The sequence below is a fragment of the Dipodomys spectabilis genome, unplaced genomic scaffold (genome assembly GCF_019054845.1).
Source record: "Dipodomys spectabilis isolate Male_0828 unplaced genomic scaffold, ASM1905484v1 ptg000422l, whole genome shotgun sequence".
Classification (NCBI taxonomy): domain Eukaryota; kingdom Metazoa; phylum Chordata; class Mammalia; order Rodentia; family Heteromyidae; genus Dipodomys; species Dipodomys spectabilis.
This window is the reverse complement of record NW_024871099.1, coordinates 5,776,947-5,802,323: the sequence shown is the minus strand read 5'-3', so window position 1 is coordinate 5,802,323 and position 25,377 is coordinate 5,776,947. Positions and strand designations below refer to the sequence as shown.

The following is a 25,377-nucleotide window of genomic DNA, read 5'->3' as shown; positions in this document are numbered from 1 at the left end:
AGTCTCACCCCTAGAAAACTTTACTCCTAAAATTGCTCACATCCCACCCTGCTATGTCAATTTCCCCCCCAAATCCATTCAGTCCCCAATCTCATCTATCTGAACCCCACATCCAAATTCTCTCTCTTGAAACAATGAACTTTTGCCCTCTTCCGTTTGCCTGCCAGGGGCTGAGCCCTGGGGATTGCAAGCAACGCAAATTTCTAAAAGGAAAAGTTTGATTAAAAGAAAATCTTCGGGCTGGGAATATAGCTTAGTGGCAGAGTGCTTGTCTAGCATGCATGAAGCCCTGGGTTCGATTCCTCAGTACCACATAAACACAAAAGGATGGAAGTGGTGCTTGGCTCAAGTAGAGTGCTAGCCTTGAGCAAAAAAAGAAACTCAGGGACAGTGTCCAGGCCCTGAGTTCAAGCCCCAGGACTGGTTTAAAAAAAAGAGAGAGGCTAGGAAGGTGGCTCAGTGGTAGAGCGCTTGCCTTGCATGCCTGAGGCCCTGGGTTTAATTCCTCAGCACCACATAAGCAAAAAGAAAAAATCCGGAAGTGGCGCTGTGGCTCAAGTGGTAGAGCATTAGCCTTGAGCTGAAGAGCTGAGGGATAGTGCCCAGGCCCAGAGTTCAGGCCCCACGACCGGACCAAAAAAAAAAAAAGAAGTTTCCTGCCTCTTAGTCTCTGAGACACACATCTTATTTTAACACCTCCCTTTTCCCCCTTTCCTCCCAACTGAGATGTGATGTATTTCTATCTGGTTTGGTCACTGCTGAATTTCATCTCTAATTTAGGGGCACGTCCATAGGGGGCGCTCTATCTATACTTGTTGAATGAATGACTGAATGAACAACAAAGAATGAGCCTATGCCTTTCCTTGCTATTCTTCCACACTCTCTGAGCTCAAGGATGCTGGAAAGTCCCTATATGCTGGATGGTCACCATCTCAAAAATAAACTTCAGGCTCCAAATTCCAAACCTGATTTCTCAATTCTGATTTAATGGCCTTTGGAGTGGCCTCTTGGGCTCTAGGATTCCTGAGTGTGGGGTATCCCTGCCGTGGGGAATCCGCAGTCTTTGATATTTCAGACTTGGAGGCAGCATGCTAGGCAGAATGTGCCCACCCCCTCCCACCCCCCCAAGTCCACACAACTCACTGGCCCTCTCCCGCGGTGACTTTGTGGTGTACACGGAACAGGCATTGTACTCATTCAGCTGAGGTTCCAAAAATGCCACTGGCATGGCTGCAGCCAAGCGGGCCAGGCACTCCCCAAGGGCTGGCCGTAGCCTGGAAGAGAAACTGAGCTTAGCTTCTTCAAGTCCTGGGTCCTAGTCCCATCCTACATAGAAACGCTTTCTCCCAGAATCCTTTGGAACAGAACAGTGGCCACCCATGAGTGCAGCCCAGTCCTTTGGGAAGAACTTCCCTGCTTGTTGTAATGCTCCTCCCCAGAGTTCTTAGCATGATGTGGCTCCTGTACACTGTTCCTTTCCTGCATGTTGCCTACTACAGCAAGCTTGTTTCCAGAAAGAAGCTACCGGGACGCTAGAGCCTGGTTCTCATAGTCTACCAGGCCTTGTGGCTTCCAGCTCTTTAGCTAGTCTTTACTTGACTTCCCTCGTGTGGCCATCACTGGAACTGCAGCTGCTTTAGGGTTGGCCAGTGCAGAAATTATGACCATCACCTCTCCCCCGATACACACAGTTTTTCCCACACCACCCACATTTCTAATCCATGTTCCTGACCTTTCTATTCCAATCCTATACCTACCCAAGGCTCAACCTATGTCTTCCCTCTCCTTACTTTTCCACATACGGGTTCCTGGTGGTTCCCAGTGAGTAGATACTGCACAGTGTTCGGTAACAAGAGACCTGGACATCATCCACTGAGGAGAAAGAGAGAGGGTCGGGGATGATCCCGTCATGCTCACCCCTGCCTTGTCTTAAATCCATTGGCAATGGATAATAGTGGTGGCCATCCAGCTTGATTGCCATATATGCTTTGTGACCTGAGCAAGAACCAGTTCTCTCTCCTAGCCTGTTTCCCTGCCTATAAAGTGGGAATAATTAGGGCTGGGGGCCCTTGTTTAGCAAGCATAGAACCTGAGTTCAATCCCTAGTGCCACCAAAAAATTAACAAATAATGATCAATGTTCACGTGACCCCACGTGACCATAGATGGAAATCTTTTGAAACAAGGAGCCAAAATTAATCTTTGTTCTCCCTTGTTTCTCTTGTATATTTTATCTCAAGGACAACATGCTGATATACAGAGGGCCTCTTCTAGAGCTATAGAGGACTCAGAATTGTAGCTCAGTGGTAGAGTGCTGGCCTAGCATGCACGAAGCCCTGAGTTCGATTCCTCAGTACAACATAAACAGAAAAACCCTGAAGTGGTGCTGTGGCTCAAGTGGTAGAGTGCTAGCCTTGAGCAAAAGAAGCTCAGGGACAGAGCCCAGGCCCTAAGTTCAAGCCCTACAACTAGCAAAAAAAAAAGAGCTGTAGTGTCTCCTCATTGCTTTGTATCCTTTTTGGTTTGTTCAACTGGGGTTTGCACCCAGGGCCTTGCACTTGCTAAGCAGGTACTCAATAACTTGAGTCATACCACTAGCCCTTTTTGCTTTTGTTACTTTTCAAATAGGGTCTTGTTTTTTCCCTGGGTTGGCCTGGGCTGTGATCCTCCTATTTACATTATCCACATAGCTGGATGACAGGTGTGAACCACCATGCCCAGCTTTTTATTGGTAGAAATGATGGTCTCATCAACTTGTTCCTTAGGGCTGACTTCAAAGCAAAATTCTCCTGATCTCAGCCTCTGGAGGAGTTGGAATTACTGAGCTACTGTGCCCAGCTCCTCCTTTTTTTTCTCCTCTCCCACTGCCTTGAAGAAGAACGTAGTAAGGCATATTGGAGACCATGTGGGATCATGTGGGAAAGGCAGCATTCCATGGAAAGCAGAGAAATGAGATAGCAGAAACCTGGGCTTATGACTTTAAGACCCGCCTACACGTAGTGTTACAAGAAAAGGAAAGTTCTAGCTTGTTTGAGCTGCAGTGACTTAGGGTTTTTGGTCAAGCAGCTGAACTCACACCTCAGTTAACTTTTACTGTCTCCTACCATTCACTTGGTGCTTCACTTCCAACAAGAAAGCCATACATTTACCCGGGCGCTGATGGCTCACATCTGTAATCCTAGCTACTCAAGAGGCTGAGATCTGAGGAGTACGGTTCAAAGCCAGCCTGGGAAAGAAAGTCTGTGAGATTCTTATCTTCAATGAACCACCGGAAAACTGGAAGTGGCGCTGTGGCCCAAAGTGGTAGAGTGCTAGTCTTGAGCAATGGTTCAAGGACATTGCCCAGGTCCTAAGTTCAAGCCCACAACCACCACCACCAACAGCAACAAAAATCCACAAACTTAAACTCCTGGGGACCATGCCAGGCACCAGCGATGGGTGTTGTTACTGGCCAAGCTGACCCCACCTCCACCCCTACTCAGGGGTCCTTACAGATGACATCATCTCCAAACTGATGCTGGGCAATGTGCTGGAAGAGGGTGGTAAGGACAGGCAGCAGGGCCACAGTGGTGTAGGTGAGGTTCTGGCCCACGCCCTTCACTTGTGTGCGTGCTTGGGACACCTTGCCCAGCCGCAGGTTCTCCACCATCTTCTCGATGTCCTCCGAGGCGCTTTCGAAGAAGGAGCGGAGGCCAGCCTTCACGATTTCGGGGCCTGACTTCATCACCGTCCTAGGAGGAAAGTGGAAAAACCCTAGCTCTAGAATCAGCAAGTACTAATTTCAGACAATGTAAGAAAGGGGGGGTGGCTAAGGTGGGGGGCTACATAGCCCTACCTGGCATCCAGAGAACGTGCCAGAATGTGAAGACAGTTGACCACAGCAGGAGCATCCGTCCCTGGGTGGGAAAGAGGTGTCAAGAGCAGGAAGGAAGTACCTCCCTCCATCTCCACCCTACCTTTCCCTCTCTGATCCCACCTCCAGTTAGGTCAACATGCAAGCCCACCCTCACCTCACCAGGGCTTCCCACCCCCCCAGGCCTCCTTCATTCCAGCCATGAACTCTCTGTGCTGGCAATGTCTAGGAACAGTGGTTGGCACAGCCCGGGGCTGTCTCAGTTACTGTCCTGACCCCAGGACCATGCAGTCTCCATCCAGAGGAAGAACAAGGAAGGCCAAACCTGGATATCTTTCTTCCAGTGGGGGTCAGTGAAAAAAGAAGAGAGATCTGGCAGATGGGCTTAAGAGCAAGGCAACTTACCAAAGAGAGAGACACGATGGCGGACAAGGGCAGCCAGTTTGCAGAAAAGGCTGAAGAGAGAGAATGGGACAAATGGACAGAAGGACAAGAAGCCAGGAGACAAGGAGAGCATGGAGAGGAGACAGAGGAAGAAAAGATAAGGAGAGAAGACAGAAGACCAGGAGGAAACCAATTGACAGAGAAGGGAAGGGACAGAGAGATGAACAAGAGTCACAGGCAATAAATGGCATGTGCCATGCCGTGGGGGGGGGGGTGCTTTTGTCAAGGTGACCTGGTTGTCCATCTGAGAGTGTTGCATCCTGGGAAACCCATCAGACACAGGAAAACCTGCACAGTAAGTTACCCTTGCCTGTCATTGCTTCTGCTTGGGGAGTTACCACTGATTAGCATCCAGCATGGAGCCTGAAGGCCGGGCATCAGTGGCTCATGTCTACAATCCTAGCTACTCAGAAGTAGCTCTAAGACTCATGGTTCAAAGTCAGCCCAGGCAGGAAAGTCTGTGAGACTTTCATCTCCAGTGAACCACCAAAAAGCCAGAAGTAGAGCTGTGGTTGAAGTGAAAGAGCACTAGCTTTGAGAGAAAGAACTAAGGGACAGCACCCAGGCCCTGAGTTCAAGCTCCAAAACTGACATAAAACAAAAAAAGGGACCAAGGTTGGGAGTAAGGAGTCCAAGAGATCTCGGACCCTGTGAGTTTGGGGTCAGGATCAGAGGTCACAGGCCATTCACCTGGTGATCATTTCTTTCTCCTTGTTGGAGGCATGGCCACCACTGCCCAAGACTTTGGCTGGCGTGGACAGGAAATAGAGGCAGTGGTTGGTGAAGTATTGGTTGATCAAGGGAAGCAGGATCTAGAGATGGAGGGGAAGAGGAGGGGAACCAGTGAGGAATGGGAAAAAAACCCTTCAGTTCCCCAGCTCCCTCCAGCTTTTGAGCCTACCTCTCACCTTTGCAAAAAATTTGATCTCCTGTTCATGTGGGGATTTCTCCACTCGCCCACTGCTGACCACAGCCTCTAGGGGGGCAGGAGGGGGGACATAAAGGTCATGGTAGGTTCTTGGTGAAGGGAATTAGCATGTTCTGATGGGAGAGACTTGGGTGGCAGTAGGAAATGATGGGACATACAGTCTTGGTATGAAATCAACTCTGTTAGCTTTCAGTTAAGCCCCTCTCTGTCTGATCCCTGCTAGGTCTTGGATCAAACCCTTCCTGAAGCTGAAAATGAGGAGGAAGGCAAACTGAAACAGAGGTCTTATTCTTTTTGAACTTTGCCACGAGGTTGAGCAAATGAATCAATGAAACAAATGAAACCAGAAGTTAGTATGGATTAGAGTTCATTTTGAAATGAAAATCTACTTCCAAGTAATAAAACTATTAAAACAATAATATTGGCTCTCAAGTACCAAAAGGCAAGCTGGGTGTTGGTGCTTCACATCTGTACTCCTAGCTACTCAGGAGACTGAGATTTGAGTATTGCCAACCCCAGGCAGAAATGTCCATGAGACTCTTATCTCAAATTAACAAACAAAAAGTTGAAAGTAGAGGTGTTGCTCAGGTTGTAGAGCCCTCACATTGAGCTAAAAAGCCAAGTGAAAGATGCCCTGAGTTCAAGCCCAACTATTATGGCACATAAACATACATGCACACAAGATTTTTTTTTTTGCTGGGTCTGGGGCTTGAACTCAGGGCCTGGGCACTGTCCCTGAGCCTCTCTGTACTTAAGACTAGTGTTTTACTACTTGAGCCACAACACCACTTCAGCTTTTTCTGTTTATGTAGTACCAAGGAATCGAACTCAGGGCTTCACGCATGCTAGGCAAGCACGCTACCACTAAGCCACTTTCCCAGCCCCACAAAACTTTTTTGAATTGTCTAAATTACAACCAGCTCCACACTCCCAGTTCTCCTTTATCTGGAGCTATTGATTTCTCAGTCCTATAACACTCATCACCTAACCCAGTAAGTGATTTCATTTCTTGTCATGTTAACTGACTCCACCCCAAGAATGTAGGTGCAAAAGGGCAGGATCAGTGTCCCCAGACAATGGTGTCTGGCATTTAGTAGATGCTCAGTAAGTATGAGCTGAAGGGAGGAGAAGGAGTAAATGAACCGGTTTTTCTAGGCGAGTCTTTGTAGGTGTGGTAGAAATCGGGGGCAGGGAGGGGGAATTCTTCATACCCAGGTGGGCAATGAACTCTTGGGAAATGTCCATCCATCGTAGTAGCTGCTGCAGGAAGCCAAACGCAAACCGCTTCTCAATGGAAGATGTGTCCAGCTCCATGTCCTTAAGACCTCTGTGAGGCAAGGCAGGAAAAGGTCAGTTCACACAGGTCCTGTCCAGCTTTCTCACTCTTTCCCTTGTGAGTTATAGGCCCACAGATACTTTCTGTACTAGGCTGCTACTTTATCCCAGGTCCTGGCTCCTCTAGGGATCTCCCCTAGCTCTGCCTGCTAAGCCTTCTCTCTGGTCAGAGTTGATAGCCTCATCCCCTATGGCTCCACCTCTACCACAAGCCCCACCCCAAGCACATCCCTTCTGATTGGGCCTCCACCATGGCTCCACCCCAGCCTCTCCTCCTCCCTGCCTCTCCTCCTCCCCGCCCCCCCCAGCTCCTGCAAGTGGCTTCCACCCAAGTTCTTCTTCGCAGCCCTCTAGCCAGTCCCCGCCCTGCTGGCATGCCTGGTAACGGCATAGCCGTTCATCTGTAGGAACTTCAGCAGTTCCTGAGCCTTCTCTCGATCTCGTGCCTTCTCCTTGGCAGTGAGTGTGTCATAGGGGACCAGCAGAGGATGAGTCCCACCCCCTGAGAAGGCAAAGATCAGAAATCAGGACTAGGGCCATTCTCATTTGAAATGGTTCCTGCCCTTGAGGGTGCATACTAATTACAATAATAAAGATGGAGATAATAAAATAGCTTATGATGCTGCTATCCCTGTCCACCCTGCCCATGGGGTGGTAACCCACTTTTATTATTCCCTTTCTACAAAGGGAAACATTGAGGGGGTGGAAGAGCAATTGTCAAACATCATACAATGACAATGACTGCCAGGACTGTAACGTAGGCCCTTGTGACTCTGGACCTGTGGCTGGGGGCTTTGGGGAAGGGGCAGTGGTGGGGTATGGGCACCCTCACCCTTAGCCTCCAATTCTTGCTTCTTCTTCCGCCCCCAGGTATTGTGGTAATTCTCTGCCAGTTGTTCTGCCATAGCCTAGGAGTGGAGGCAAGGATCTGATTCAGAGGATGCTCTCCCATCAGATGTCCCCTCATACTCCCCAAAATAAAAGATCAGAGGTCTCACCTGCAGCTCTCGGGACAAGGTAACCCCACTGAGATCAGGAGGCTGTGGATTGTAGCCTTCTCTGGGATCATAGGTCTGAGAGGGCAAGAGTGAGAAGGGGGATTAATGGATTAGCAGGAAGTACAGGCCCCCAGACAACTCCTCTGATCCCCTTTTTATTTTTTTAAAAATTTTATTGTAGGGCTGGGAAGGTGGCTCAGTGGTAAGAGCGCTTGCCTTGCATGCCTGAGGCCCTGGGTTCCACATAAGCAAAAAGAAAAAAGCCGGAAGTGGCGCTGTGGCTCAAGTGGTAGAGTACTAGCCTTGAGCTGAAGAGCTGAGGGACAGCGCTCAGGCCCAGAGTTCAGGCCCCACGATCGGACCCAAAAAAAAAAAAATTATTGTAAAGGGATGTACAGAGTGGTACAGTTACATAAGTCAGGTATTGAGTACATTTCTACATTTCTGAACAGTTTCACCACTCCCTCATTTTCTATTCTCCTTCTAAAGGCCCTGTTTCTGAATCATCCTTTCCTCTCTTCGGCTCTGTGTGTCTCTGTGTGTGTGAACTCATGCGTGCGTGTGCGCGTGCATGTGCTGGTACTGGGACTTCAACTCAAGGTCTTGTGCTCTTGCTTGGCGTTTTCTACTCAAAGACTAGCACCCTGCCACCTGACACACACCTCCACTTCCAGCTTATTGCTACTTAATTGGATATGAGTCCCCTGGAATTGTCTGCCTAGGCTGGCTTTGAACCGCAATCCTCACATCTCAGCCTCCTGAGTGGCTAGGATTACAGGTCTGAGGTACCAGCATCCACCTGTCCTTTGATGCTTAAGAACCCTCAAATTCTTCTGCTTCCCTTTTCTCCTTTTCCTCTTCTCTTGCTCTTACCTCTCCTCCTCAGCCTCTCTCCCTTCTCCACTTCATCTTTCTCTAGCTCCACCCCTTACTCAGCCTCTTGCCCCTTCCCTTGTGGCCTTACCTGGGCAGTTTGGGAAATCTTCCTTGTTTTCTTCTTTTCTGTCTTCTCTTCTTCGCCCTCCCTGGCCTTCTCTATGGTCCACTCCCAGGCAATCATGGCCTTCAAGGACTCTTTGATAGGCCAGCGATAAATCTCTTTGTCCTGGGTAGACAGGAGGGAGCAGAATTGGTAGGATGTGGCAAGAAGGAGCCCTTGGTTTAGCTTCGCTGGCCTCCAAGGAAATTCCCACCATGTGTCTAGAACTAGTACATCCAGGAGCGGAAGCCAGAAGTCTGTCTATCTGCCTGACTCTGTATTGGGGGTTTGAACTGATCCTTGAGCTTGTTAGACAAGTGCTCTAGCACCTGCACAACTTTTGCTTTTGTTTGTCAGATAGTGTTTTATGCCTTGAAACACCCATACTCACATGTCCCAGTCTTAGACCAAGAGTTTCCTGAGTAGCTGGGAAGACAGGCATGTACTACCACACCCAGTGGGAACTCAGGTCTCTTATCTGCTCTGTAACTGAGCATTCTAAGCACATACTCAGGATCTCACTTACATGATCTCAGGATCAAGGAATCAAACTCATCCTCTAGAAACACTAGGATTCTGGGATCTCTCAGGAAGGCAACTAAGTTTGACTGAGGGCAAAGTTCATGGCTAATGAGCCCTAACTACAGGTCTATCGAGATGCAAAACCTGGAAGGCTACCTCACTGCTTCCTAAACCTCTCAAATTTGGAAGTTTTCAAAATGAAACAACGTTGGGCCCCAAGATTGGGTCACCTTTTCAGAAAAGGTCTTGTAGGGTCTCAGCATGGGATGGGTCTTTTGCTCCTCATCTATGTTCTCTCCATAGGACCAGCTGTTTTGGATCTAGAGGTGGAGGCAGAATAAGATGTAGATAACAGTGTGAGGGGACATAAAGTGTATGTGGGGGGCTCTGCAGGGACTGACGGTTCCCAGAGATCCAAGGGGTCTTAGGGACATCTGGGGTTCTCAGGGAAGATAGATGGTGGGCAAGGGTGGGTTTTCTGGGGATGGGGACTATGACTCCGACCTTGTCGAAGGCCCACTTCTCATGTGAGTACTCTGCAAACTTGTTAATGAAGGAGTCGAGCTTCTCTGGGATGATCACACTGTTGGAGGAGAGGGACCAGTAGGTGTGGGGGCTGGGTGTCTATTTCCCCAGCTGAGGCTATCTCCCCAAGTCCTCCTATTCCCAAGCCTCACTTGAGGGTCTCCACAGGCCGGGGATCAAAGTTGCCTTCAGCATCCACTGTGGCTTTTTTCTCTGTCTTGGATGAGAAGGAAGCATCCACGTAATCGGGAGGCAGGGCCCCTGCGATGGCGCATAGACAAGGCATGGCTATGCGGTACAGCTCCTGGTCATACTTCTGCAGAGGCCAGAAAGAAGTGGGGGTTGGGGGGGTGCATGTGGCGGTCACAGCAGGCCTTGCTGAGGCCTTCAGTTTCAGGAACTCCAACTCACATCCTCTGTCAACCTCCCTCCCCAAATTCACAAACCTGTATTGTGGTTCCTCTCCCTATACCCCTCAGATTTGAAGAAGTCTCCAAGCTTGGGTCCCCAAACCCTTTACACAGGTCCCCTTGGGATGGCTCTGTGTGCCCAGACCTTATGTGCCAGAGAGTCAAAGATGCCCCAGAAGAGTTTGCGTGTGAGGTGCAGCTCTTCCTCAGAGGTGACTCCAAAGTTGGCCCAGCCCGTGGGGAGGCAGTAATACTTCCAGCAGCGCTCATAGTGGTTGGTGAGAAGCTAGTGGGAGCAAGAGGGGGCATGTAGGAGGAGGCATGAGCAGACAGCAAGCAAATGAAGGCTCCAGAGGCACGCACTTGCTGGTGTTTGCAAATGATGTCTAATAAGGGAAGGAATGCTGGGCTTCCTGAGGAAATGGTCCTGGACAGTTGGTTAATGCAAAGTTAGCATTCTCATTTAGAGCTAGGATGAGCATTAAGTTAGAACTGGATTTGTCTTTCCTTTGCGGAAATAAGCATGCTAATAGTCCAGGGAGAGGGTGGTGTGCAAATATGGAAGAAGTGATCTGTGCTTATGCAAATTAGTATGCCAAATTGAAACATAAACAGTACCCCATGCAAATATATGGTAATTTGAGAAGTGGGCCTTTGGTGTCCACTATGCAAACTTGAAGCATGGGGATAATTTAAGTATATTATGCAAAACAGGCTCCAGATATCTGAGTTAGGGGTATGTCCTTATGCAAACTAGTATGCAAATGGTAAGAAACAGGAGAGACAGTGTGCAAATATTCAGAACAGCTATGGTACTGTTTATTCAAATAAATATACTCATTTGAATAGTGAAAGGCTGGTGGTCTGGAATGAGGAATAAAATGCTAATTAAGGAAAGTGGTGTGCCCTATGCAAACATATGCTAATTGAGGCGGGGGTTGGCTCATATGGTTAGTCAAATTAAGCTCTAATTAGGGAATGTTAGAGGCACCAATGACGCAAAGCGAATGTCCTGGGAATCCTGGGAGGCAAATGAAGATGCTAATTGGTGACTATGGGGACTCTGACCTTCACGTGTTTAGGCTGATCCCAAAGAGCCCCCTAGTCCAAGGGCAGAGCCAGGCAGTGAGCAAGGCATGAAATGCACCTGCCAAAGAAAGCTTGCTCTCACCTTGAGTGGCATCTTGGCGAACTCGTTCAAGATGGGTACATCAAACACTAGGCGCCGCAGCAGGTGCTGTAGCATGGACGGGCGGATATACCTGGAAGGTTATGCATAGGGTACTCTGACCTGGAGGTCAGCCCTGCCCTTGTGGCTACACCCTCAAACTGGCCCTGCCTCCATTCAGACCACACCCCCAAAGCAATCCAGACCAACAACTAGTCACGCCCGTGTCATGACCACGCCCACTCCCAGGTCTCAGTCCACCTGCAGAGTGCCATGAGGCAGTCCTCGATGACATCGCGTTGAGCCTTGGTGAGGGAGCGGCCCCGGGACAGGCGGTACACAGTGTGCAGCATGGAGTCCACCATAATGGCCCGGTGCTCGGTTCCCGCAAACAGGGGTGCACACTTAGTAATCAAAGGAAGCACCGCCAGGCACAGGTAACGGTTCAGAGCCAGCGCCATCTCTGTGGTGCTGAAAGTGGCCTGGGGCACAGAGTGGGGATATCAGGCCCACTGTACACCCCGGGGGTGATCTTGGCACCTGTCCAGATAACTCTGAGTGAAGGACTCAGGCTTCTGATTATTTTTCCTAAATCTTGCTTCTCTCAGTTTCTACTCCTCGTGCTTATTATTTGGGAATCAAAATTCTAACACAGACAGATTGATAACACACACACACACACACACACACACACACACACACACATCTGTCAACAGTGGTTAACAACTGAGATCTGAGGATTAAGGTTCAAAGCCAGCCTGGGCAGAGAAATCCATGACTCTTAATCTCTAATTAACCACCAAAAAGCCAGAAGTGGAGATACAGCTCAGGTGGCAGAGTGCCAGTCTTGAGCAAAAAGCCCTGAATTCAAGCCCTAGTACCATCACAAAACAAAAAGAAAAAAATCACACACACACACACACACACACACTAAAGCCAAGGAAAGGTTGATAGGATGGATTCCTTATTTGTGGCTATTTTGAAGACATTACCCTTCTGTGTGCTTATTTCCTCTCTAATCTTTATCTTTTATGTAATAAAATAGAGATCTCATTTACACATATACATTTGGCAGTGCTTTTGGGGGAGTGGAGGGGGCATGATACTAGGGTTCCAATTCAGGATCTCCCTCTTGCTTGGCTTACTAGGCTGGATCTCTACCACTTGAGCCATGCCTCCTGATTTATTGCTGGTTATTTTTGGAGATGGTGATGGGAATTAAGATATGTCCTCAATCCCAGGACAAGATGCTGCTGTGGCAATCCTGTTATATCACTCGCAATGGGCAGGGATGGTAGCCAGGATGGACGGGCCGCTTACCGTGTCCAGAGAGGCAGCTGCTCTCATGTCAGGAAGGAAGCCCACATCCAGTACATGTAACAAGAAGTCCTGGTTATCAATACCATATACTCGGTCCAGGAAGAGCACTATGGATGCCTTGTGGTCAGGCACGAAGGATGCAGACATCTTTGGCTGGACCAGTGCCCCATCTGTAGACAAAGATGGCCAGGGCAGAGTGGGGGGAGTCATGGATGCCCTTCAAATCCCTTGGCTCCCTCCTTAGCATTCACTCCCTTGATATATCCCAACCTTCCTACCTTTGCCCAGTGTAGGCATCTGCAGTGGGAGGCTGATGATGCCCACAAGGTCATCCAAGGGCACAAGAGATCGTAAGATAGCCCGGATTCTCAGAGCCTCCCCCTTGCCAGCTTGGATTAGCTAGAGGTGGTATGAATATGGATAGACATATCATCAGAAACTTGTGCCTAATTTGGAGATGATCCCATTTCACCTCTGATGCAGTCACAGGTACAGCAAGCCTCCTTTTATTATTTCAAGAGAGGGTCCAACTATGTAGTCCAGGTTGGCCTCAAATTCTCAGTCTTCCTGCCTCAGCCTCCCAAGTTCTGGGATTAAAGGAATGGGCCGTCATCCCTGTCTAAACCTTCTTTGTCAAGGTACTATCTGTAGTCCCAACTCTTCTGCTTGTGCCTCCCCTGCCTGACCCCTCTAGGTTATCAATGTCTATCTCTACCATGGCCTGAAAGCGTCATGAAGTCACAACATGTACCCAGCACTGCCAAACCCAGGTCCACCCCCTATGAGAGCTCAGTTAGTAATGCCCAATGCCTGAGGGCAGAGGTTTGAGGCTGGGCCATGCATGCCCTCCATCTCTCCCCATCCCATCTAGCTTTCTGGTCTCACATGCATCTCTGGTGCACAGCGTCCCAGCAGGTCGATCAAGGCAGCATAGAAGGACATGATGGCATGTCCCAGGTGTACCCGGTTTTCCTCAGGGGGCTCCTCACCAAAGCTGTAGGGGGAGGAGTGTGATGTGGGTGAGGCAACCAGGGGTATAAGGAGGGAAGTTTGCCTTACTGATGAGGGGACCAGGAGACTCACTGCGGTCGCCGATCCCTGCGGACACCTGGGCCATCCCTGGCAGGATCCTCAGAGATGCGGATGGCTTCCTCAATGGCAGCCAGCAGCCCTGAGCCACCCTCACCACGCAGGGCGGGGCCGAAGCACTCAGGCTTACGAATGAGCAGTCGTACCACCACGTTGGCATTCTCTTCCACACTCTCACCTGGCCAACCAGGGGACAGGGTCAGAAGGGACCATATGCCAACAGCCAGGGACCCCCTAGGGACAACCTGCCACCTTCAAGGGACACTGCTAGGTCCCATTCCCCCCAGCCCCTGCTTCAAGCAGGTTAAGGTATGAATTGTCACCCCAAAGATGGGCTTTAATCCCTGACCCTCACACCTCCTGCCCTGCCCCTGCCACCATATCGCTCACCATTGACGAAGACAGCAAAACGCAGGAAGTCCAGGTACCGCTCACCACCACAGGGATTCCAGCCGATATCTGGGTACCCCTTGGCCAGCAGCATGGGGCAGCTTTGGAGGCCACAGCCTGCCAGGTAGGATACGACCTGGGGGATGGAAAGGGCCTCAGTTAAAGGTCAGACCTACACCATTCTTCCCTCCAAGGACCAGATCTACCATTCTGGGAGTGACTCAGCCCCATTCAGCTCTGGATCTCACAGGGAACTCTGCATGGTCTACCTCATCTCCTGAACCACCCCAGTTCATAGTCAGAGGTAACCCACACAGCCAGGTAGGACTGTGCCTGCCCCCTCCACACCTTTTCCAGGTCTTGCTCCTGCAATGCCAATGCCAGCTCATTGTTGTCAATGACAGAGGCAGCTGCCACATCCAGGGGCGTGGAACCCTGCATGCCTGTGGGATAAGAAGTGGTGAGAATGTATTGTTATCTGCTTCACCTCCTCTGGGAAGCCTTCCCTGACTACTCCTTTTTTCCAGGTGCCTCAACTGGTCTGTGCATCCTTCATCCCAGACCCCTGAATACCTGTGCTGTCGCTGTGTGAGACATGACTTTTTTTTTTCTCATTGCATTATGAGATAATGGGGACCAGGCAGGGCTGTGGGGATCACTGTTGTGTCTCGGTGCTGTGTGGTGGGTTAGAATGTTTGATGAATGACTGAATTGAGTGAGTGAGATGGGAAGGTGCCCGTCTGGGTAGGCTGTCAGAAGTGAACTCTGGGGGTTGCCCTGGGCTCTGGGTCTGAAGTCTCTTACCCAGGCCAATGCCACTGTTCTCCAGCAGGTAGCTCAGGTGGTCAAACATGGAGCGCTGGTTTTGCCGGCTAATGCGGCAGAAGTAGCAGAGAAAGCGGCAGCAGCTGGTCACCATCTTGGGGAAGCGGATCTCCTGGGATGGATAGTAGGGCTCCATGGTCAGTGTCTGCCTGCTGCAGTGTCCCCTCCTCCCCTGAGCTTTCCAGTCCAGCCAGGCCCCTCCCTCACCTTAGATTCACCGCCCCCAAGGACGTTCACCATGACCTCCATGACGGTCTCATGCATACCCAGGGCCCTCATCAGGTTTGGGTGTTGGTAAAAGACCTTGTTGTTCATGATGTTCCTGTGGATAGGGAAGAGTCAGCATGGCCACCATTGTGATAAAGCTTAGCATTCATTGACCTCTGACAGTTCCTGGCGCTGCTCCCCTGTACAAATTTGAACTCATTCATCCCCACATTCATGGAAAGGGGGTGGTGACAGGAAGCGGGAACCATGATTATGCCCATTTTACAGGTAAGGAAACTGTGGCCTGGTTCCGAAGTGGGCTCCCCTAGAGTAGAGACCTTTGTCATACTGTCCATTGTATTACCAAGTACCTAAGGAAGGCCTAGGACATAATAGGTATTTAAATGTTTGTTGAGTGACTGAATAGGACATATTTGACATTGACTGCTCAGTGCCATGATGTCATGACAAGAATTACAACTGAGAGCCAGGTGTCGATGACTCATACTTGTCATCCTGGCAACTCAGGAGGTTGAGATCTGAGGATCACAGTTTGAGGTCAGCCTCGGCAGCTAAATCCATGAAGCTCTTCTAATTCATCAGCAAAGAGGCAGAAATGGAGCTGTGGCTTAAGTGGTAGAGAGCCAGCCTCAAGCAGAAAATGTTCAGGGACAGTACCCATGCCTTGAGTTCAAGCCCTGATACCAACACCAAAACAAAACAGGTATAACTGAGCAAAAGCTGCTGGCTGAAATGGACATGGGGAAAGCAGATGTGACAGGCAAGAGGTAGGGCACCTCACCCAATGCTCTGGATCATAAGATTCTCCTCCTGGGGCCCCATCTGCACAATCAGCAGCGAGCGGATCTGGCCGAGGCATTCCAACAGGCTCATGGTGTCCGCCACAGAAGATGGTGAGATGGTATATGCCCGCGGCAGGGCACGCAGCAGCTCACCCAGCCCATCATACTGCCGATGCAGAAGGCTGAACATGGCCCGGACTAGCTCGGGGCTCTGCACAAAGTCCTCCTGGGCCCAGCGCACCACCATGTGGGATACTAGCTCCTGTAAGGACTCTGGGAAAGGACACAAGAGTCCATGTGATGAAGAGAGTCCCCACTGTTTAGCTATTTACTGTCCCATCCTCCACTTGCCAGAAGCATATGGATCTGGAAGATGTTTCTATTGTCCTAGTAGTTGCCTTGTTCTTTTTACCATAAGGTCCAGACAATATAGACTATACCTCCATCTGAATTATAAGAGGAAAAATAAAGTATACAATAGTAAAAATCCCACTGGAAAGCCTTCACCACACACCTTTGAAAGCAGTTCTAGTTGGACACTGGGGGCTCATGCCTGTAAGTCTAATCAGGAGGCTGAGATCTGAGGATCGAGGCTCAAAGCCAGCCCAGGCAGAAAAATCCGTGAGAATTTTTTGGTTGTAGATCTTGAACTCAGGACCTGGGCACTGTCACTGAGCTTTTTCACTCAAGGTTAGTACTCTACCACTTTGAGTCACAGCTCCACTTTCATTTTTTTGTTTGTTTTTGTTGGTCATGGGGCTTGAACTCTGGGCTTGGGCGCTATCCCTCAGATCTTCACCTCAAGGCAAGCACTCTACCACTTGAGTCACAGCACCACTTCCGGTTTTCTGGTGGTTTATTGGAGATAAGAATCTCATGGACTTTCCTGCCCAGGCTGGCTTTGAACCACGATCCTCAGATAGCCTCCTGAGTAGCTTGGATTACAGGTGTGAGCCACCGGCACCCAGCTTCCACTTCTGGTTTTTCTGGTAGGTAAGTGGAGATAAAAGTCTCATGGACTTTTTCTGCCCCAGCTGGCTTTAAACCATGATCCTCAGATCTCAGCCTCTAGAGTAGCTAGGATGACAGTGCCCTTCAGGTAAAGGTTATGATTTTCCTTCCCTTCTATTTCCCAGTCCTGATTACAGTGCCTGGCCTAGACTTGCCCAGGGCAAGTTTCTGGAATGTTGTAGGATAAAATGTCTCCTCAAGGGAAGAAAGAAAAACAAAAGCCACAAGGACAATAAAAGCCACCAAGGTTTAGAAGCTGCCACCTCTCCCCCAAGGTGTGGGATGCATATCTCTGCTCTGGCAGATGACACCGACACAGGGTCCACACACACATGCTGCAACCCCTGCATTCAGTCCACAAGTCTGTATGCCTGCCCTCTGCCCCAGCTCTTCCTTTCTCCCTCCTGCCTGTCTGTGGCTGCCTTGAATTCCTCTTCCTGTGGCCTGTTTTGGAGACAGAGTTCCCTACCCCCTCCTTGCCCTTCCTCAGTTCCTACCAGGTTTGTGTTCCTCAGCTGGCGGCTCCTCCTCTGTTTTCTCCTCCTCCTTCTTCACTAGCCGCACTTTCTCTAGCAGGCTCATCAGGCGGCTGCTCAGGCTGGTCTCTTCCTCTGGTTCCTCCTCCTCCCCCTCCAGCTGAATTCCTAGAGGTAGTCCGGAAGAAATGATGTCACTCATGACTTCATAGACTCACTCTTTACCACTTTTTATTTTATTTTATTCTTGTTAGTCCTGGAGCATGAACTCAGAGCCCTGGCATTGTCCCTGAGCTTCTTTTTGCTCAAGGCTAGCCCTCTACCACTTGAGCCACACAGCTCCATTTCCAGCTTTTCTGGTAGTTAATTGGAAATAAGAGTCTCACAGACTTTTCCTACCCAGGCTGGCTTCAAACCTTGATCTTCACATCTCAGTCTCCTGAGTAGCTAAGATTACAGTGAGTTACCAGTGCCTGGCAACTGATTTCTTTTTTTAAATCAGAAACCATGGAAGTTAATCATCTGCTGCTCCAGGCAGCCAGCTATCTCCCCACTGAGTTCATCATCCATACATACAGACAGACAGACAGACATCTATACAAATAGCTGTCTCTTCAATCCTCTATTCATCCATCCTTTCTATCTATCAATTCACATACCTCCATTCAACTGCCTTTAGCCATCCACCCAAAAACTCATTCACTCAAATACTCTTTTAATCTTATCCTACTATTCACCCAACCAAGATCTACATAGCACCAACATATAGGTGTTCCAGGTCAGGAAACTTTAGTGGAAACTTCTGGAAAGGTCTTGAAAGAAAGTCTGGAGGAAGGCTCTTTGATCTCCTGTCCTTACCACAGTGTGCCAGCAGGTCTTGATGAAAATCAAGCAGATCCTGTCGGATCTCTTCAGGGAGAGGACAATCTTCCAAATCAGCCCCATTTTTGAAATGCAGAAGCATGTTGATCTACAGAAAGGCCCAAAGATTAGAATGAGAGTCTGCAATCATCATTACAAAATTAACAACTAGAGAGTCAATTGTAAGTCCTTGTCTAAAATCATGGGTTGGGCGGGGGATGTGGCTTAGTGATAGAGTGCTTGCCTAGCATGCATGAAGCCCTGGGTTCAATTCCTTGGTATCACATAAGCAGAAAAAGCCAGAAGGGGCACTGTGGCTCAAGTGATAGAGCACTAGCCTTGAGCATAGAGAAGCTCAGGGACAGTGCCCAGGCCCTGAGTTTCAAGCCCCAGGACCAGCAAATAAATATATATATATATATAAGAAAATAAAATCATGGGTCAAAGTATGAGTTGGCTGAGTGCCAGTGGCTCATACCTATAATCCTAGCAATTCAGGAGGCTGATCACAGTTCAAAGCCAGCCCAGAAAGAAAAATCTGTGAGACTCTTATTTCCAATAAACTCTTTAGAAAAAGCCAGAAGTGGTGCTACTGTGGCTAAGTGGTAAAATGCTAGCTCTGAACACAAAGAGGCTCAAGGACAGAGCCCAGGCCCTATTCAAGCCTCATGAACAACCAAAATAATAATAATAAGAATAAAGCATGAGTTGATGAAAAATGTCTGGAAGACTTCAAAGTCAGGTTCATTCACAAAGTGGCACTGAGTAAAAGATAAATGCTCTGATCATATAAACTAATATTTATCAAAATGAACTCCAGCACTGGACACTAGTGGCTCATGTCTATAATCCTAGCTACTCAGGAGGCTGAGATCTGAGGACCATGGTTCAAAGCCAGCCCAAGCAGGAAAGTATGAAACTCTTATCTCCAATGAACCACTAGAAAACTGTTAGTGGTTCTGAGGCTCAAAGTGTTAGAGTACTAGCCTCGAGCAAAAGAGTTCAGCGACAGCGCCCAGGCTGAGTTCAAGCCCCATGACAGAGAAAGAAAGAAAGAAAGGAAAGAAAGCAAGCAAGCAAGCAAGCAAGAAGGAAGGAAGGAAGAAAAAAGAATGAAAGAAAGAAAGAAGAACTCCAGGAAATGGAAATAAGAGGCTTAAAAAAAAGAGAGAGAGAGATATAAATGTATCAGTAGGTTCAAAGGTAAAAGCACCAGTTTTAAAGGTGAGGCCTATCAATGGTCAGTTGGGATAGTGTTTGCATTTGGGAGTTTAGTCAGTAAAAACAGCTAAAGTCAGGGGTCAGAGAACCTGCTCCTGGGGTGGCGAGCGGAACTCGCGGGTGCGTCTTGCAGTCTCTGCTGCACTCATGGTGAAGGCTTTCATGAGGAGTCCATAACGACCTCTCTGGTTGCCTTGCAGCTTGTCTACATAGCGCTCTGCGAAGGCAGCCAGGGACTCTACACGGTGCTGCAGCTCTTGATCACAGAAATACTCCAGGAGGTGACACATCTGTGGAAGGACAGTCATGCAGTAGGAGGGATTGTAATGAGACTATCAGGCCTTCTCAGAAACTTTTCTTGCTTCCTCTTCCCTCTCCCTGGTCCTGTCCATGTCCAGCCACCATCAATTCCTCCCGTGGTCTCTTCTCACATGGAAATCAGAGAGATCATTCCAAGCCAGCATCACACCAGTTTTATGCTTCTCCATAGTACAAAATCCAGACTCATGCCCCATCAGATCCTGAGTCCCCCAACCCAGATGGATGAAGAAGGGAAGGCAGGAAGAAATGACCTACCTGTAACTTCACAGACTCTGGCAGCTTCATCTGGAGCAGTCCCTCCTCCAAGCCTTCTTCTTTCTCTCCTTCTGCTGCCTCCTCTTCCTCTTTCTCTTCATCTTCCTTCTCCTGTGCCTCCTCCTCTTCGTCCTCTTCCTTCTCCTCCTCATCTTCTTCTTCCTCCTCTTCTGCCTCCTCCTCCTCTTCTTCTATCTCAGTGAACACTTCGGGTTCAATCATCTTCAAGATCTGTTTCACATCCTCATCACTAAAGACACCCATCACCTGGCAGGACAAAACATGAGTTCTTCACTGTGACTGGCAAGGCCTCCACAATCATCCCCCCCATCTCACTGTCTAGACCTGTTTCTCCAGTGTGTCCCAGGTTCCTTCCTGCATTGACATCCCCTCCTCACTGTTCACCTTCCTTGAGATTGCCCAGTCCACACCTTCATCAGATTACATCACCAGACGTGTATTCCTCTTCCTTCACAGGCCAATATTTACATGTAGCTATGGATTGGAATACACCCTACACCTGAACGAGGCCCACAGAGGTCCCAGCATACACCAGCTCTCACTCAACACATACTAACAGATGCTAACAGATTAAAGTATGGAAAGATAAAAGGTAGACAAAAGTAGAGAAGAATAAGAGAAAGATGAATAAATGGGAGGAGGAGAGAGGTGGTTGGCTGAGTGAATGGATGGATAGAATGGTATCGGGTTTTAAGGGGAGGTAATGGATGAGTGGATCATGATGGAGAAGTGAGAATGAGTAGATGATGAAGAATAAAGGAAGTGACAGAGGAAAATATGGAGGAGGGTGGATGTGTGGAAGGATTAATGATGTATGTATGAAGCAGGCAGGTGGATGGATGGTGGGTTGATGGATGCATGAGCAAGTAAATTAATATATAGGTAGATAAATGTGAGTGGCTGGGATAGATGGATGGATGGATATATGGGCAAATGGTTATATAGGGATTCGAATAAAGGGATGCATGAAATAAAAGATGAATAGAACAATGGATAATGGAAGATGAACAGTTAAATGAATGGTGTGGATTTCTGGATAGGTGAGAGAAAGCATGAATATTGGATGGAAAGGTGCATGGATGGATAGAAAGGTAAATAAAAGGTGCAGATATGGACAGGCATATAGTGTATGGGTATATTACTATATGAATGGATGGAGAGGTGAAAGGAAGATGATTACTGTGTGTATGAGAGAAAATATATATATAGCCATCAATAAATGGGTAGGTGGATAGAAGAATAGATGGAATTGTGGATGGACTGATGTGTGAATGGCAGGATAGGTAAGCAAATATATTGGAAGATGTATGATGTAAGAATGTGATAGATGGATGTGGATAGGTAGAATGGATGGATAGCAGGATGGATGGATGAATATGTAGGTGGAGAATAGATGAATAGAAAGACAAATGAGATGAGGATATGCATGAATGGATAGAGGATGGATGGATGGATGGATGGAGGATAAATGAATGTTGGTTAATTGGATGGAAAAATAGGATGAAGGAAAAAGAGGTGAATAAACATCAATAGAAGACACTTTCCAGTGAATGAAAGATGGGAGGATAAACTGAAAGGTGAATGGGTTTGTGAATTCATGAATGGATAATTGTTTGAATAATACAGGGATGAATAGTTTTGAACATGTTAGAAAGGGAATGGAAAACAGGGGGAAACCATTACCAGCAAAGTAGACACAAGTTTGAGGACAGGCACAAACTGGAACTCCACGGAGCCCCCGATGGGGTCTCGAGCATGCTGCCCACCGTCTCGCACCGCCTCGCCCAGCATTCTCAGAGCCTTGTCCCGCAGGGCCTCCAGCGGGATGGCAGGGCTGAGGCGAGCGGGAGCTTCTGTTCCTCCAGCAGCTGGCAGGGCAGCCACGAAACAGGGGGGTGAGAAATGGTGCGGGGGCCTCAGGGAAGTCGTGACTCCAACGCCAGGCAGGCCGTGGCGGCGGGGACCATCTTCCGCACTTCTTCCAGGTGGGAAGAGGGTGATGGACCGGGTCTCTGGGGTGAGGGGCACAATGTATTCAGAGAGCATGGAGCGCCGGCTGCGGCAGGCACTTTCCAGGTGGATGCTGATGAGGAGGTCGTAGTAGCCTGCGCGAAGAGGCCCCGGTAGGTGCGCATCCTCCAGCGTGTGCAATAACTGGGCCTGGTCCACGTGGCTGCACAGAGCATGCGCCACGCGGTTGTTGCCCAGAGCGCACACGGCTCGGTAAAGGGACAGGGTGTGTGAGTGGAAGCGCTGCAGATCCAGGCGTTCAGAGAGCTCCAGGATGTCCATGCACCTGCGGCACAAGTGAAAAACACATTGGGACAGAAAAGATTAAAAAAAAGAGAGAGAGAGAGACACTCAGGTGAATGTTGTTTTCTCTGTGTCCCACAGGGTACCAGGGCCTCATGGAAACTTTGAAGCTGTATAGGAGTCTTTTAACAGTTTAAAAGACTAAATTTAAAAAAAATTTTTTAATGAGGCCAGTCAGAAACCTCCTGAGAACTGAGTGTCAACAGCTCATGCCTGTAGTCCTAGTTACTCAGGAAGCTGAGATCTGAAGATCCCAGTTCAAAGCCAGCTTAGGCAGGAAAGTCCATTAGACTTTTATCTCCAATGAACCACCAAATAGTCAGAAGTGGAGCTGTGGCTCAAGTGGTAGAGTGCCTGCCTTAAGTGCAAAAACTAAGGGACAATTCCCAAGCCCTGAGTTCAAGCCCCAGGACTGGCAGAAAAAGTGTATGTGTGCGTTGGGGGGGAGGAGAGAATGAATGAATCAGCGAGAGAAAATCAGAGAGAGAGGGAGGGAAGGAAGGAAGGAGGGAGGCAAGCAGAGAGAGAGGGAAGAAGGAAGAGGAAAGACCACCTGGGGTCTGGCCATGTTTAGATAATAAGACTTCCTGGTACCAATGCTAACACATTAGTAGCACTAAAGTCTCTCTGGGTCTGACCAGAAACCCTGAGATGCATCCAGCCTTGCTGAGTGACTGGCAAGATCTGAGCTGAATCAGGGTACCCAGAGATTGTGGTAGGGAGGAGGAGGCATTGAGCTGGATCCTAACCAGTGCAGCTGGATGGGCCCTGACCTGTTCTCCTCGGGGATGTGAAGCGCCATCATAGTCAACGGTTCCTGGCACTGAACAGCCCAGCCGAGCCGCTCACCCGCACGCCGGGTGTCCACCTGCAGGAAGTGGTTGGGCATTCGGCTCCAGGAGACTGGCATGAGCATCTGTACCTCCAACCTCGGTGGGCACTGTGGGGCTGGATTCTTGCGCTCACTCAGGAACATAGCTGCTGACAGCGGCATGATGTTCTGGGGGCATAGAGGCACAGGGTCAGGTCTCCCAGGCTTACCTTTTCCCCTCATCTGGCTTCCAGAGAAAGTTCTCTAGCACCTCCCGCCTCAGCCTACTCCAAGTGCCCCATCCCTGCTCTCTTGCCTTTAGCTTCCCCAGTTCAAACTGGATGACGTTCTGGTGGGTGGGCAGGACAAAGACGGCAGGAAACAACTTCGTGTTGGGTTCCACCTGGCATGAAAGCAAAGGACAAGGGAGGAAGAGGGCAGACTGTGCAAGGTGGACTTGACTTTGAAGGCTGAGGCCAATTCTCAGATCTACACTTGGGCATTGGAGGCTCTGCAGTGGTTCTGAGCTGCCTTTAATCATCAAGCCAGGCCAGCCTCCTCCAGCCCCTTTAGGGCGATCTGTTGCCATGTCTTCATAGACACATTAGGACTCCTCCAGGAAAACCTTTCTCTGTCTTCTCCTAAGAGTACTTGCACTTCAAAACCCATAAAGTGTTCCCTGATGGGACTAGGAAATGTGGCTTAGTGGTAGAGTACTTGCCTAGCATACATGAAGCCCTGGGTTCAAGTCCTCAGTACCACATAAATAGAAAATGCTGGAAATGATGCTGTGGCTCAAATGGTAGAGCCCTAGCTTTGAGCACAGAGAGGCTCAGGGACAGAGCCCAGATTCTAAGTTCAAGCCCAGGACTGGCAACAACAACAACAAAAAGTGTTCCCTGACTGCTGTCTCTCCCTCAGATCTTCCCACCCTGTCAGCCAAGCCCACCCCAAACACCTTCTGAAGGGCAGTCTTTCCAAAAGCAAACCATACTTCTAGATCCAACTCCCCTCCCCCACAGTTTACATGAAGTACAAAGCACAGAGCACTAACCTTGAGCAGCAAAGCTCAGAGACAGTGCCTTTAGTTCAAGCCCCAGTTCAAGCACACACACACACACACACACACACACAACAACAACAACAACAACAACAAAAATAAAAGCAAAACAAAACTCTGGAGCCAGACATCAGTGGCTCATGCCTGTAACCCTAGCTACTCAGGAGGCTGAGATCTGAAGACTGAGGTTCAAAGCCAGCCCAGCAGGAAAAAAATCCATGAGGCTCTTATTGACCACCAACAAAAGCCAGAAATAGAGCTGTGGCTCAAGGGATAGATTGCTACCATTGAGGACAAAAACTCAGATGAGCACCGAGGTCCTGAGTTCAAGCCCCAGAACCAGCACCAAAAAAATAAGAGAGAGACAGAGACAGAGAGAAAGAAGACAGAGAGATGAACTGTATGATGTCTACAGTTTTCTTCCAAATCCTACAGTGGGTGTGGAAGGGAAGTAGGCAGAAAGATGAGGCGAGATTGGCTATGAGTGGGTGGAGTACAAATCTGGTGGCTCATTATGCTATGGTATTTTTTTTTTTTTTTTTTGCAGATTTCTGAAATTCTCCATTTAAAATAAAAATTCTACAAAGCCTACCTCAGGTGAATTGATGCATAGATAGCTGGATAAATATGTGATAAAGCCAGGAGAGTAAAATAACAATGGTTGATTTTTTGGGGGGTAGTGGGCAATGGATATTTTATTGTACAATTCCTTTTAGGTCTCTGGATACTTAAAATACATAAACTTTCCTTCATAATAAAATGTTGAAAAGAAAAAGTCCACCTTTGGATTTTGCTCATCTTAGGTTGTTCTTTAATTAGTGAAAAGTCAATGACTGGTGTCACCCCAGCCCATGATGTAATATAGAGTCCATGTGCCTTTCCAAGGTCAAGGTTATCTCCTTCATTTTGGGCCTCAGTTTTTTTATTTTGTTTTGCTTTGCTTTATGCCAGTCCTGGGACTGTACCAACCAGACTGAGGGCCTGGGAACTTTCCTTGAATCCTTTTGCTCAAGGCTAGGGCTCTACTGCTTGAGCTACAGCTCCCATTCTAGTTTGTTTTTATGATTAATTACAGGCAAGAGTCTCACAGACTTTCCTGCCTTGGCTGGCTTTAAACCATGATCCTCAGATCTCAACCTCCTGAATAGCTATGATTATAGACATGAGCCACCAATGCCTGGCTGTGGGTCTCAGTTTAATGGAAGGTTCAACTAGGACACACTAGGAGCTGG

The 25,377-nt window shown here is 48.7% G+C and overlaps 1 protein-coding gene across 2 annotated transcripts in view; it reads right to left on the bottom strand.

The window, feature by feature from the left end:
• Positions 1-25,377, bottom strand: part of Ryr1 (ryanodine receptor 1) — a 110,940-nt gene that overhangs the window by 48,013 nt on the left and 37,550 nt on the right. For both annotated transcript variants that reach the window (XM_042667853.1, XM_042667854.1), the window contains exons 32-65: positions 23,402-23,488; positions 23,048-23,274; positions 21,645-22,257; positions 19,941-20,207; positions 19,454-19,654; positions 18,141-18,252; positions 17,304-17,450; positions 15,795-16,068; positions 14,993-15,107; positions 14,765-14,897; positions 14,309-14,403; positions 13,961-14,096; positions 13,565-13,748; positions 13,367-13,475; positions 12,760-12,880; positions 12,482-12,651; positions 11,423-11,643; positions 11,165-11,255; positions 10,139-10,279; positions 9,736-9,899; positions 9,563-9,641; positions 9,289-9,378; positions 8,522-8,662; positions 7,558-7,632; positions 7,392-7,467; positions 6,938-7,061; positions 6,436-6,551; positions 5,205-5,272; positions 4,987-5,108; positions 4,258-4,307; positions 3,835-3,895; positions 3,492-3,730; positions 1,791-1,872; positions 1,144-1,274 (exon numbers count right to left, since the gene is read on the bottom strand). In XM_042667853.1, coding sequence (XP_042523787.1) covers positions 1,144-1,274; positions 1,791-1,872; positions 3,492-3,730; positions 3,835-3,895; positions 4,258-4,307; positions 4,987-5,108; positions 5,205-5,272; positions 6,436-6,551; positions 6,938-7,061; positions 7,392-7,467; positions 7,558-7,632; positions 8,522-8,662; positions 9,289-9,378; positions 9,563-9,641; positions 9,736-9,899; positions 10,139-10,279; positions 11,165-11,255; positions 11,423-11,643; positions 12,482-12,651; positions 12,760-12,880; positions 13,367-13,475; positions 13,565-13,748; positions 13,961-14,096; positions 14,309-14,403; positions 14,765-14,897; positions 14,993-15,107; positions 15,795-16,068; positions 17,304-17,450; positions 18,141-18,252; positions 19,454-19,654; positions 19,941-20,207; positions 21,645-22,257; positions 23,048-23,274; positions 23,402-23,488 — 5,062 coding nt within the window. The remainder of the gene's footprint in view (positions 1-1,143; positions 1,275-1,790; positions 1,873-3,491; positions 3,731-3,834; positions 3,896-4,257; positions 4,308-4,986; positions 5,109-5,204; positions 5,273-6,435; positions 6,552-6,937; positions 7,062-7,391; positions 7,468-7,557; positions 7,633-8,521; positions 8,663-9,288; positions 9,379-9,562; positions 9,642-9,735; positions 9,900-10,138; positions 10,280-11,164; positions 11,256-11,422; positions 11,644-12,481; positions 12,652-12,759; positions 12,881-13,366; positions 13,476-13,564; positions 13,749-13,960; positions 14,097-14,308; positions 14,404-14,764; positions 14,898-14,992; positions 15,108-15,794; positions 16,069-17,303; positions 17,451-18,140; positions 18,253-19,453; positions 19,655-19,940; positions 20,208-21,644; positions 22,258-23,047; positions 23,275-23,401; positions 23,489-25,377) is intronic.